Raw genomic sequence first — 14,640 nt, 5'->3', positions numbered from 1 at the left:
GTGAGAGGGCTGTATTTTTGCATGATAGTAAGGGTCAACCTATGCCCTATATACCTCCCCAAGAGGTCTGTAGCACTCCTACTCTCAAGCCCTTTGCCTTGGGAAAGGATGCAATGGCCATCAATTCCTAGAGAGAGGGGTTCTGGCCAGTCAAGTTCAACCCTAATAACAAAGACCACAGTCTTTGTACAATAAATGCACCTTGAAAATGCATTTCTGTTGTTCTGAGCAAATTGTCTGCCTACAATTCTTAACTAGGGCTGCCAACAGCCCATCTTGGAGTGATCTGGTGCCTACCCCGAGTCTTGGGCACCTGCCCGTCAGACCTATGGTCCTGCAAGATGCTTTCTGCAGGTTGCTCCACAGCAAAACCATCCATAATAGCTTGGACAGTGGTCTAGGGAGTGGGAAATCTTTCCTGACCGCAAACACGGTGATAATTCCCTTTCTGTGTGCAAGAGAAATCCAGTCTGTATCATCACGAGGTCCTGAAACAATAGCTACATAAAACTGGAAGAACAATACTGCTTTTAACACAAATGACTAGGTACCTCTTCCCCCGTCAAGCCCCAATGTCAGGCAGTGAACCCTGTAGACTGTCAGCAAGAGAGTAAGAATCACCCCTGCTCCCACTGAGAGCCCTTGGAATCCATCCCACTGCAGGGGACTGTGCAAGTCCTTGCCTGGATGGTCCTGTTACTTGCCCTTTTGTGATTCCTATTGGCAAACAGCAAGGTCTGTCAGATCATCAAGAGACCAGTATCCCCACCCTTATAGAGAAACAAAGTGAGGTGAGAAGAAAAGAGGTGTAAGATGAGACCCCTAAGTCAGTCCTTGCATCATACTGAGGGGCATATTAAATTCATTCCTTGATGAGGAGGGATTCACGTCTACCAGAACTAAGGCACCAAATAAAGACACTGTTCCCATAATACTTTTAAAGTAGTAAATGTTACCTGCAACCCAAACATTGCTGAATGACATCACTAAAATGACCAAAAACTAGGTGTAAACTAAAGTCAAACAGATGACTTTATTTTCAAATTCCAAGCTGAATGAAGTGCATAAAATAAACAAACATCATAAATAATGAGAGGTACAGTTGACTGACTTTTTAATTTGAAGGTTTTATTAGTAATCTACAGAGATAGGTAGGGAAGTTTGTTTTCCAAATATGACTTTTAACCTGGCATTGTACTAGGAAAAGGTGCTACATTCCTAGATCTTCGAGTTATGACCTGGTGTGCAATAATAGATTCTGACCTTTGTGTTTCTTGCAAAAAATAAAATGTATTAAGTCAATTTAGAGTGTGTATTACAATCTACCTGCAGAAGAAACTGTGAGGAAGCATGAGATTCTGTAGGAAAATCAACAAGCTATACACTGTATATTTTAATTACGAAAATATACCTTATATTCTTAATGAGCTAACCACCTTTATAATCACAAAAGGTTTGAGTATTTCTGGCTGACAGATCAATGAAAGGAAAGCAATAACATTTCTGTAACAAAGCATAGCTGTCACATAGAAGGTAAATTGTGTATGAAAGATTTATTATACTGTGTGTTTTCTACAGTTCACTGTAATGTTCAGCAGAACAAAGAAATAACATTGTCCAATTTTTTATATTGAAAACATAATTGAGGAACCTTCTGACAGTCAAATAATGAATGAAACACTTTCACAAAGTATAATGTATTTTAAATGACGTGCTGTTCCAAGGAATGAAGTTTGTGGTATTTTGTGGATGTGTGACTTCTGCTACTTCTAGTTTTGTCATTCTTTAAATAAATGAGCTTTTAATTGCTATCAGACATGATTAGGATATCATTCCAAAGATTACATCCATAAACTTATTCCATTGTTTTCTCTTTTTAGAGTGTTTTTGAGAGCGATCAACAAATTTGCTGAAACCATGAACCAAAAATTTCTGGAGAATATGGATTTTGAAGTACAGGTATGTACTTAACTACCCTTTTGTGGAGCAAGATTTCCTTAAATAGTGGTTTTCCTCTGAGGAGTGATTATGTACAAATAGCACATAGATGTGCTTTCTGCATGTAGTCATTGTCACATCTGTTTGGTTTAGTAACTAAATACCCGTTCATTATATGTTACTTGTGTTACCTGTGCTGAACTGACACAGTTAGGAAAGAGCCGACTGGATTCTGTTTCTTCTTGTGCAATGTCAATGGAATTGGTTAATACATTCCGCTCAGCTGCAATTGTGGAAACCTATAAAAGAAAACAGAGACAAACCACACTTCAAATCTGTTTTGGTTCCTAGACTATTCCAGCAATAGACATTTATTTTTAATCTTTATTCTTACACTAACCTGATTTTTATTTCTTTTGTTTGGTTTCCAGCACTGTCCTTTATTCTTTCAGAAGCTGCTTTAAATACAACTTGTTTTAATATCAATTGGTCTATCTAAATTTTTATATCTCACTCATTCATTTTAGTATTTAAGCACCTTTGCCTTAGTGCTGTAATGGTGAAGAAGAAATATTAATGTAATTGTTATTTTTATGGCTGGTGACTTTATGCATAGTACTGTACTGTATGCTTCATCTTGCTTTCTGTTGGGGCAAATAAACAGGTTTATGGGGTTCAAAACTAACATTAAAGTATAATTAAGTCAGCACCATATGCAAATGAATGCTGCATAATAAAATTTGATTCTTTACATAGACAGAAAATCCCTTAAATGTGGAATTGACTACAGCTTTTAAAATTTATTACACTTGCACCGTCTTTGTATTAAGTGGAGTTGTAAGTAAATGCCTATGTGCAGAAATTATATACAGTTATAATGCTGCAGCATGCTCATTGACTGATTGGCAGCATAATATGGGTTTCAGAGAAACCTCCATGCTCTTTCCTCAGTGTTTACAGGCAGGGCCGGCTCCAGGCACCAGCCGACCAAGCATGTGCTTGGGGTGGCACCTGGTAAGGGGCGGCCAATCTTGGAGTGACAGGGGGGGCGCTCGGGTTTTTTTGGGTTCGGTTGGGCGGCGCTGGGGCTGGGGTGGGTTGTTTTTGTTTCGGCGGCTGGGCGCGCGGGGGGCGCTGGGGGGGGATTCGACAGCGGCGCTCCGCGGGCGGGTGGGGGTGGCAGGGCACTCCACGGGGGGTGGGGGTGGTGTTTGGCAGTGCGGCTCGGCGGTGGGGGTGTTTGGCGGCGCTCGGCGGGAGGTGTGTGTGACGGCGGGGGGGGGTTCAGCAGCGCGGCGCTCAGCGGGGGGGTTCAGCAGCGTGGCGCGGCGCTCCACGGGGGGGTGTTTGTCTGTGCTCCGCGGGGGGGTGGTATTCGGCTGCGTGGCACTCCGTGGGGGGCTGGGGGGTTCGGCGGCGCTCTGCGGGGGGGGGTGTTTGGCGGCGCTCCGCGGGGGCGTTCGGCGGCGCTCCGCGGAGGGGGGGGGGTGCTGAGGGTGTGTGTTATGGCGGCGCTATGGAGGGCGGCACTCTTTTTTTTTTTTTTTTTTGGGGCGGCAAAAAAGTTAGTGCATTTTAAACTTGCTATTAATGTTGCAAGGTTATGCTTCTTGGTGATTCTGGTCTCTAATATTATATATAAGTGCCAGTTCCTGCTTACCAATTTTAGGAGTTCAGTGGAGTGTTCTTCCCTGCTGGAGGAGAAGCCCCCTCAATCACAATTAACTACTAAGAGGAGGGATATAAGGGTATGAAAGTGCATGAGAGGGGTATAAAAGGGTATATTAAGGGTGAAGGAACCTGATCCAGGTTGACACAGCACTGTGTGGAATGAAGGTTCCATGTCTGCATACAATAGGCAAGGGCCAGCCCTAGGGTAACTCAAAACAAAGTAAATAGAGCACCAACGTGGAAGGGACACATCACAGGTTCAGGTCTGGTAAGCCCCTTTGAAAAGTCCTAGAGAATATAATAAAGAATAACAATAACAATAACAATAACAATAACAATTATAATAAAATGTTTAAAATAACTCATACAAATATTTGCTTATTACAGTGATGGCTTCTATGAGCAACTTTAGAGAAATGGAATTCTATAGCAGGAATACAATTCTGTCTTAAATTCTATCACCTTGGTAGTTTTATTCCTATTAAATTTAATAGGGCTTTTCCAGGTGGGAATATCTTTATCTCATTACTTATTGTGTATCTTTGAAAAGCTCTAGCTTACTACATGTACACATCTGTGACATTAATACAGTTCCTGACCACTGATATAATAAGAAAAGTGTGTTCTTCCCACTAGCCTAAATGTTTCATTTTGTTAGTGAAAATCCCTCTCATGTTTGACCCAACATGAAACCTATGATCTAATCTTCCTAGTGGCACATCAAGCTACTACACTAATTTCAGTTTGTAATTGATCATTGCCACATCACCTGATTAATCTGAGGCATATATGTGTTGCTTACTTTGTCAGTTCTTCCTAAAAGCAAATTAAATATTTGTGACAGATTGCAGAACGTATTAGGGGGCAGGGGAACTCCCAAAATAAACAGACTATGAAAACTAGAGAACAGAGCATCCATCAACATTCTGCTAAACTACACAGTTGCATCTGTCAAATGTGAGAGCACTAAAGTCAAGCCAGTAAAAACCTAGTAATCTCATTTCATATAAATCCCTTGTGGCAATATTGTACATTCCTGGATGTTTTGAATAGCATTCTGACTGTATACTTCAGGGACCATATTACTCCTGGGGGAAATCTGTGCCACTGCGCAATGCAGAATTTCACAGAATTCCCTGTTCCCTCCCACAGAATTGGGGCTGCAGAGCTGCTGTCCGCCACTAGGAGCCGCTGCAGAGCCCAGCTCGCAGTGAGCAGAGCACACAGCCTGGCTGGGCTAGAGGCTGCATGCTCTGCTTGATCCTTATTCTCCCGGGGACGGGAGAGGGCCTTGAAGACCCTGGTCTGGCAAAGGGTGAGGAAGGGCTGCACCACACCCCATCACCTGGCAGGACAGTAAAGAAGCTGGGGGGAGTAAAGGCTCTGAGGGTGCTGGTGTCTGGGCCAGGGAATGCCTCGTGGCTGGGATCTGGGGGGGAGGGGAGTGGTGGTGTCTGGGCCAGGGGGTGCCCCATGGCTGGGCTCGGGGGGCCCCACACAGCCCCCTCCAACATCCCCCCGCTGGAACTGGGTTGTCATAGAGGTTTCTTTAACTCTCTACTCCTGGGGGAATATTTTTGTTGCTGTTGTCTGTATTGTTAACATACTTGTTGACAGGTATTTTGAAATAAATTACCCAAACAATTGAAACTGGAGTGATTTTATATTGTGTTATTCTGACCAATAAAATATGCAGAATTTTAAAATATTGTGCGCAGAATTTTTATTTTTTTGGCGCAGAATCCCCCAGGAGTACCATATTAGGGCTTGTTTCTTCTCTGATTACTTATCAGATACCTGGAGGCTTTGTAAAGATTAAACAGAATTATGGTAAATAGTACTTTGATTCTTTTGAATATCCTGTACATCAGTGTTGGCACAAGTGGCTTAGAAGTGGAAACCTGAAAATTACACAATTTATTTTTGTTGACAAAGAATATAAGCCTTACAGCAGATTTAATAGCACTCCACTACATACTGTGTGTAAAAAAATATGTTTTTACTGGAGCTGACTGAATAATGGGGGAAAAAATCATCTCTAATATTTTCATGATTCACTCTTATTCATGGGATCTTTTGTTAATTATGTGTGAATATTGAGATGATTACTTAGTATCCATGAAAATCTTCAGGGGTCCTGAAAGTTTCACTACTTTCTACAGTTTTCGTCATTCATCGTTCAGATCTGCAATTTTAAAATTTTGTTCTGCAGTCAGGGATCAGAATCAATATTTTGTGACCAATCACACGCCAAAAATAATTAATTGTAAATACTTGAAGTGAACAATTCCTGACCAACAACTAGTGTGAATTGTTCACTGAATTATTGCAAATACTGTGTATCTTTGCATCATTGGGACTGATTTATATACAACATGCAAACCTTTAAAAAAGGTAACATTGTTGAGTATTTTGTGACTTGCATTTGTGGCATTTTTCCATTCTATTATTTTTCCAGAATAAGTCATAAATGGTTAAAGTGAGGAAAATATTTTACCCAATGATTAAACTATTGCAGTCTTTTTCTTTGCTTTTTTCCCATTCTTGAGAGTTATCAAGATACCTGTAAACAGAAGAACTTTCTACTTAAGTTTTTCTTTAAGTGAATTTAAAGCTTGTGGAAATGTGCCAATCTGACATTCGAGCTCCAGAAGTTCACTGCTTATACACACAGCACGCACAATACGGGTACTCAAACTCTCCTGCTCTGCCTCGCCCAATGTGCCTAAGCTCTGATCTAGAGAAACCACCTTAAATGGGAATAAGAGGTTATGTCTGTTTCCGTTTAATCTTTGACCTCTCTAATGAAACTACTACTAAGGAGATTAATTGTGGTGGTGCTTTTGTGGTGGGAGGTTGTTGTTTTTTTGAGCCCATTCTACCTGCTTGAATTGTCCATGAACAGAACTGGCATTATAGTAAGGATATGGTTTGTTAAAGTAGGTCTCAGCCTCACTTGAAGAATCTGGCCACACACATGAAAAAGAAGCAAGCTTCTCTATTTTGACCATCAGTACAGATGGGGAATGGTGTACACACAAAACTGTGACACTTTCCTATCTTGGTATAACATATTTTAGAAGATCCCTCTGCAGCTGTCATTGTTTTTAGATTTAATCTTTGGGGTATTTCCTAGATTTTTTTTTATTGTTTATTCAGCTAATAGTTTGTTCGTTGTGTTCTGGTTTCAGTGCTGCATGTTTTTGCTTTAGTATTTAATTAATTAAGTAACATCAGCAGGCTAATTAATCATAACACAGCATCTGTTTTACAATGAAAAAACTCGGATTTTTACTTTAAAAACTTCCTGTCATTAGTCATTCATTAGTTCGTTGTGCTTTGTGCTGTTTAATACACAACACTGACAAAAAATCTAAAGCTAAAAATTATTCCCTCCCCACCGTATAGTATCTTTTATCTGAATGTATCAGTATTTGGCTTAACTTTTGTAATTCTTGTTGTAATTTAGGTAAATATTGTATTAATTTTAGTGATGAATAAACTGAAGCAAAAAGATATTAGATGACTTGAGCAAAATCACACAGTAAGATCAGTGGTGAAACTGGGAATAGAACAGCTGGATTCCTGGTTCCCAATCCTTAGCTAAAAACTATATGCTATCACCACCTTAATGCAATAGATATACAAACTGGTGTAAAATCAGATACAGAGAATTGGGCAGTTGATTGAAGCCTGACATCAATCAAGTTGGTTATTCCCAAGATTTCAAACAAGTTTTAGTCATATAGTTTTCATTAGCATCAGTGGGAATTGTTATTACTCCTGGGGGAATTCTGTACCAAAAATTTAAAATTCTGCGCACAATATTTTGAAATTCTGCAAAATTCTGCACGTTTTCTTTGTCAAAATAACACAATATAATCACACCAGTTTCAATTATTTTGGTAATTTATTTCAAAATACCTGTCAGCAAGTATGTCTGTAACAATACAGACAAAAAAAATAAGATTCAGAAAATAAATTTTGACAAGTAGATTCCTTACTAAGCATATTAATACAGAACCCTGAGTAGTAATTCATTTAAACTACAATACAGAACCATATTTCCTGCACCCCCCAGAAGCAGTGCAAAGGCTGGGGGGAAGTCCGGGAGGAGCTGAGGGAGATGGAAATAATTACTGGGAGGGATCCTGGTGTGAACTTGGAGGGTTGTTCCAAGTATGGGTGGGAAAAATATGGAACAGGGTTTTTTGCGAGGCAGGGAGGGACTGTTAGGGAGCTTCCCCCATGCAGACCCTAGCTGACCCCTAGCCTCTCCCATTTAGTCAGGTACATGTGTTCCTCCACCCCCACTCAGACATCCACTCCCCTATCCCCATGTGTCCTTGCACTCCCTGTACAGATGTGTCCCTTCACCTCCACTCAGACACCCACTCCCCCCCACCCCCATGTGCCTCTGTGCCCCCATTCACACACCCTCTCTCCCTATGTAGCTCTGCACTCCCCCCATCACCATGTGGATCTGCACCTCCCTTCCCCCTATGGACCTGTGTCTCCACTCCTATTCAGACCTTGCCCCAGTCTGTCCTCCCTCACTAGCCCTTATGAGCCCCTGTCTGACACCCCACCCCCCAGCACCCCACGCTGTCTGTCTCTCCATAGCCCCTGTCTCCTGACCTGGCCTGCTGTGAAGAAGATTCTGCAGGCTCTTTCTCTTCCTCTGGTGGGTAAAAGGCAGAACTACAGCAACTTTTCAGTAGAAGCTTTTTCTTCACAAAAACATTAAAACTATGCACGGCTTATTAATTATGCCTGGAGCAGAATTCCCCCAGTTTCTCTATAAGAACACAGGGGGGAGGGGAATGTTTTACAGTAAATAGGGAATTAAACAAAACTCAATAATGGGAAATACATAGATATTACTTTGAAAATTTACTTTTACATTTTTCCGGCTTTTTAAACAAAGAGAGTTTGAGTAAAATAAAGTTTTGGTGTTACTAAATTAGGCACGGGTGATACTATACAATAGCAACACACTTCTGCATCAAAAATGTGAATGCACTTACTGTATATATAAAAAGGAAGTCGTAAAGTCTGCTAAAAATGTTGCTGAGAGATAATGTTCCTTGTGCAGTATTTTGGGATGGGAATGAATAGGCGGAAGAGGTTTGTAAATAGCATAACTTTTGGTATTTATAAACCAGTCAGCCACAGATTGGTGGCATTATGAGTAATTTTGGATAGTACTGTCACAGTTTCAGGGTTAACTGCACCTTTGACCTTCCCTCACACCCCAACACCAGCCAGCTCTTCCTTGAGTGCACCCACTTAAGGTTTCAGGCTTCATAGCCATCACCTCTCTCAGGTGGAGACCCGTGTCTCCCTCCCTCCAGACCAGGAGTTTAGCCTTTCAGTCACTCTGCTCCTCCGTGTGATTTTCCTAGCAGGTCTGACCAAGGTCCAGCACCTGTGGTTAACCTTCTGCCAGGGGTTGCAATAGTGTATACCAGTTACCGACCAGCCTTCATAAAGCCAAATACATTTATTCTTAGGGCAAAAGCATTAGAGAGAAAACATATATTTAATAAAGTTCCTACATACTTACTAATAGCTTACCAGGGATCACTGTCAACTGCAGCATAGGAGGTAGGTGTCAATCTTTCAAATCTTTCAACTGGGTTTAATCTCCTGGTTACCAGTTCATATTGGGTTTCAGATCAAGAACCAGAGCCACATTGGGACAGTTCAGCCATTTCTTTACATGGGTTGGGGTCTTTGACCTCTGCGTTCCTGTAACAGATCAATGGCCCTCTCAGAAAGGTGTGTGTGTGTGTGCTAGTGCATAACCAGTGTTATGGGATTTGCATTAATCATCCCCTAATCTTTTTCCAGATTCCACAGGAAACCCATCCCTAGGAACACACAAATACAAATCAACTGTATTGATACAAAAGGACATTCTATAGCTCATACTGTCTGGCCCATCTCAACGTAATGGCTTTCAGAGGTTTTCATGCTTTGAGCATAATATAGAATGTGGTCCCGAAAGATGCTGCATGTGATTGCAATATGTCACAAGTACATTTTAGTTAGCAGTTCAAATTATGGCATGATCTTCAGAGATACAGAAAATATTCTGATCTTTATAAATGCTGTTGTTGACATAACATGTTTGATACAATTTTTTTAGCAAGTTGCATTGAGGTGTATTTTATAAATGATGCCCAGCTGTTGCAATGAGTTATGAATAAGTAATAGGATTTGTGCTTCAAGCTCTAACCCACCCCCTTTGAGAGTCTGAGTGGCGGAGTTACATAATGGAAAGACTAAAAACAAATAAAAATATAAAAGTTAAACCTTTGTGTTTTTGAGAAACAAAATGTATTCCTATTCTGAAAAAAACCTATCCCTGTTTGTTCAAGGGTCAGAGTTTTAGTACTCGGTAGCTCCTCTGCAAAGCAGTCTCTTGTATCAGATGTGTGTGTCTTGGCAATTTCTGGTTTCAAAGAGAAAGGGATGAATAAAGTTCCAATTGAAGTATACAGGATTGAACATGTGCAGTGTGATTAGATTAGATTCAGGAATATTGGGAGCCAGTATAAAAGCAGCTAATGTAATATCCTTAATAGAGCATTATTAAAATTACCCAGATGGAATAAGTTCAGTAGAGAAAATAGAAGATTGCATGTGTGTGTGAAGACAAAAATATGGTACTATATTATTTATAGATGTATCTATAAGCTTTTTTGCAAATAACATAAGTATCTTATTAAATGCTTTGGGCTGTTTGGAAGGCAGTGAAGGAGGAAGATATCTCTATATGAAGAAAATAAGATTTGTTAGTCCTTCAAAAAAAGAGAGAAAAAAGGGAGAAAGTCCTTGTCATTTAAACGCACTGTGCAGTAAAGTTGAGAATTTTTCATAGACATGACTACGTGGTAGACCATCTAACCAAACGGAACAACTGGACTGTGAAATGATTGAGCAAACAAAAAAGGCTGTTAAGTCGAGAGTGAAAGCATTGGAGAATTCCACTACTGAGATATAGTCCATTAAATGGAGGAAATAAGGTTGCTGGTCTTTTTGTGAGATTCAAAGGCAGGATTGCATTTTAACTGAAAATATGCATCCACCTGCAAGGCAGGAAATGATACCAAAATTAATAACAATGTATATAATGAAAGATATAAAAGGGAGTGATGTATCTAGGGAACAATGATTAGACTTTTTAAAGTTTAAGATTAAAATGAAAAGCCATGCAGTCAAAACCAAAAATATTACACTCTGCAAAGACAAACTTCAATAGGATGCACAACCTAGCAGTGATGTGCTGCTTATATTCTATCAAGGGGTTCCCAATTAAATTTCCTCCCTTAGGCTGTAATAAGCTCAGTGCCGTGGGTACACATGCTTACAGAGTAGAAGGCTGAGGGATTATGAATCAATTGTTTTCCCATTTAAACCCACACTCATTCGTAACCAAGGAGGGAGGCAGCACCACCTCACAAACAAACTTATAAAATGTAGCACTTTTCTGGATATATTACCCCTTTGATCTTTAAAAAATAACAACAACAACATTGGGACACAATCAGCACCGAGTGTAAGAATGGGCAACCCTACTGAGTTTTGGGAACTTTGGCCTCTAACTTCAATGCTGTTGCAACCACACCATGCCTGAATTTTGTCCACTGAGTATATTTATGATAGGACATATCACTGAAGTTTTGTGAATTGAAGGGGATTGGTGGTGAAGACCTGGCTGTGGGGTCAGAGATTGAGGGCCCCTTCTCTGGGACTTCTATGAAAATACCTTCAACTTAATTTATTTTGCTGTTTGGAATAGAAAAATGGTAGTAATACAAATAAATAAATGCTCTGAAGAAGCATTTATGTTTGTGTCCCAGGGATAAGTCATCTGTTACATCAGAGGATCTGTTTAGATTGTCTGCCCTCAAAGGCTTTTACAACTTGTTGAGTTACAGATGGTTTGGAGGAATAAGGTATTGTGGATAGACCACTTCATCACTAGTCTGTTGGATCTTCACAATCTACTGTCCTTGACTCTGAATACAGTGGCCCCTAAACAGTCAGATGACCTGAAATTGATGAATAGGAGTGAACCTGACCAGATCCCTGTTCTGAATGTAACCAACTATGACTGAGGTTTTGAAATCTTACACCATAGCTGTGCAGGAGGCACCTATCTTGTTGGTTAATCCATATGAGGAGTTAGAAAGCAATCCTGCCTTGGAACTGCACAATTCTGTTTGTGTGATGAGCTATCTTCTTGGTTATCTCAGGTTGTTTATATTTGGTATTTTCCAATTATTTTGTGAATAAGGTAGCCAAGAATTAGATAATTGTCTGTATAGAAGAGACCATGTATAGAAGAGGCAAATAGACTTTTCTGCTTGAGGTTCTAGCATTGTTGGGGAATGGTGTAGTCCATAACATATAAGTTGTATTCAAGAGTATCTTGTCTGGTGAAAGTCAGTGAGAAGGTGTTGGCTCCATTATTTGAGTCGAGGGGCAAGATGACAGCTTTTTGGAAAGAAACAAATATTGAGCCTTCATGTAACACCAATCAAAGTTCATGGAGTTTTGCATGAACAAGCACTGCAGAATTGAGCCTGAAACCAAATTTGGTTTACACACTATGTATTTGGGATCACTCAGTTGCCATGGAAATACAGGACAGATTTCAATGGGGAGGCATGCAATGTGCATTCTGCAACAGAAGTAACAACACAACAGAGTTAGAAGAGATGGGGAAGAATAATTGCAAATGGGAAGATGGAGTATATATCTTTATAATGGCCAAGTTTGCTGATAACACAACATTGTCAGCCCCACAGCAAACATACTATAGAGAAAACAAATTCAACGTGATTAGGATTGATTAGGTATATGAGGGGATCATAAAGTGCAGAGTGGGAGAGAGTGGGGACCAAAAACATTCATCAGATCTTAAGTCCAGAAACCAAACATAGACAACAGGACAAAGATTGTGAATACACGTTAATTCTCTTTGTTCAGTATTGCAGTTAAACTGGAAAGCAATGTGTTTATGCACAGAAACATGAGTTTCCGGTAGAAGTCATGGCATTATATAAATCACTACCCTTCTGAGTTTAGGAAAATATATTCATTTTTGGACTGTGTATTATTTGAGGTACACTAATGAGATGGGGTGGGGGGAATCAACAAAGAACAAATCAAGTGATTTGGTTTGAACATGGGGGGAGGTATAACAGTTTAGGAAAGGTTACATGGAATTGGCACATACAGAGGGAGACTAAAAGCAGACTCTTAGAGAATGGTATGATATGATATGAAAGTAACTTGCAGGTTAGATACAGAGATTGATAAAACATATGACAGTATATTTCATAACTGAGTTTAATATGTTAACTTCTTGATTGACTCTCCTGCATTTTGAATGTATTCATGAAATTCCTAGTAGAGCGACTGTAAGCTGCACTGTATTCAGCATCTATAATTTTCTTCTTTTACTTTTTTTTTTTTTTTTTTTTGGCCTTAGCATTCAGTTCTCCTTTTCTGTGATATGTAACTCCTGTGAATGAAATATAAAAGCATTTTTAAATGTCTGAAAAGGTACTTTAGTATCTTAAAAGAAAAGATGGATTGCATCCAACCAGTCTAAAACAAGCAGTCATGGGCTGGATGAATGTTGAAGAAACACATTTCAGGCAGAAATACAGATCATCAAAGAAATTAGAGCTGGAAAACAGCTATTAGCTCAACCAGCTTGTTCTCATTTTCTTCACAAACAGTTGCTGAAATATGGAAGTAGACTGGGTCTTGGGAGATGTGAATTCAATTCAGAGCTCTGCCACAGACTTTCTCTGTGACCTTGAGCAAATCATTTTGATTCTTCCATCCATCCAGTTCACGAGCGTTTGTTTTTATAGTGGTTGGATAAAATCCACTTTTACTTAAGATATTAAATACTATGTGGTCCACACTGTATGTTTGTTTGAACAGGTTGCATCCACAAAACAGATACCATTAGCATTACTTTCTTCAGGGTGACTTGCAGTTTAGCCTGAACCAGTTTAGCGCCAATGTAAATGGCACTAACAGATCAGGGGTTAATCTCTCTTTTTCCTCAGCTCCATTTGTTCCATTTCCTCAGTTTCAAATGAGGATAGTAATATTTCCCTACCATTGATGGTTTGGTCTGGACAGGACATCTTTCAGGATCAGAATGAAAACCCAGTAGTGGTCCAGTAGATTCTGAGATCCCAGGAGATAGTTGGGGTGGCAGCCACCATGGTAAAGCTTGCTGCAACACTGGTTGGCAGACAACACCTTCTTCTCTTTGATTCCCCCCCCCCCAAGTCTTTTTAAGGACCCCAAAAGGCAGTGATGGATAGATTAGTCTATCCCTCATTATTTTGTTCACCAGTTAGACCCAATTTCTGGCACACCAATTTTGGTCTCTTGATTTCCATTTTCATACTTCTCCTGTTTTCCAGGCATGATCTTAACACAGCCCTTGAGTTATATCAGGAGGCCTTTTGGTTTGGACTAATTCAGTTTTTCTTTCTCCCCTTTTCACCTTTTCCCACCAACATTTATTGTTATAGATTATTGTGAGATTTTATAAACTGTCACTCACTTCTCACAGTCAAGCTCACAATTAGGGTAAATACGTAGACCCAATTATTACAACTGTCCCCAAATTCAAGAGGCAGCTGCTCAGGTCTAAGAATCTAATGGATTTGCAGATTAGGTTCTGAGAGGTCATTATAAACTTCCTGCTTCAGGTTTTTGGGTATGATGTAATGTGCTAATGTCATTCCCAGTATAACACCATTAACTGTGGAGTTCTTTGGACATAGTTAGGAAACATACAAGGAGGTATCTGACTATCTATACAAAACTAGTAAGAGAAGAGTCCAAAACTGGATTGGAGATTAAATAATGTCTTGCAGAGCACAGTATTTGCTGTTCATTTTCTTGATACACACAGCCTACAATACTCTGTGTGCACTGCTTCCCTTTTAAAGCCTGAATTTCACATCATATTTTGGTTGGAAGAGA

At 39.9% G+C, this 14,640-nt stretch overlaps 1 protein-coding gene across 1 annotated transcript in view; it reads left to right on the top strand.

Moving 5' to 3' along the window:
* DOCK2 (dedicator of cytokinesis 2) overlaps positions 1-14,640 on the top strand; it is a 500,992-nt gene that overhangs the window by 396,859 nt on the left and 89,493 nt on the right. The window contains exon 30 of the mRNA XM_065410088.1: positions 1,881-1,959. Within this exon, the coding sequence (XP_065266160.1) occupies positions 1,881-1,959 (79 nt within the window). The remainder of the gene's footprint in view (positions 1-1,880; positions 1,960-14,640) is intronic.

Source organism: Emys orbicularis, chromosome 8, assembly GCF_028017835.1.
Source record: "Emys orbicularis isolate rEmyOrb1 chromosome 8, rEmyOrb1.hap1, whole genome shotgun sequence".
Taxonomy (NCBI): Eukaryota; Metazoa; Chordata; order Testudines; family Emydidae; genus Emys; species Emys orbicularis.
This window is presented reverse-complemented; position numbering and strand designations above follow the sequence as displayed.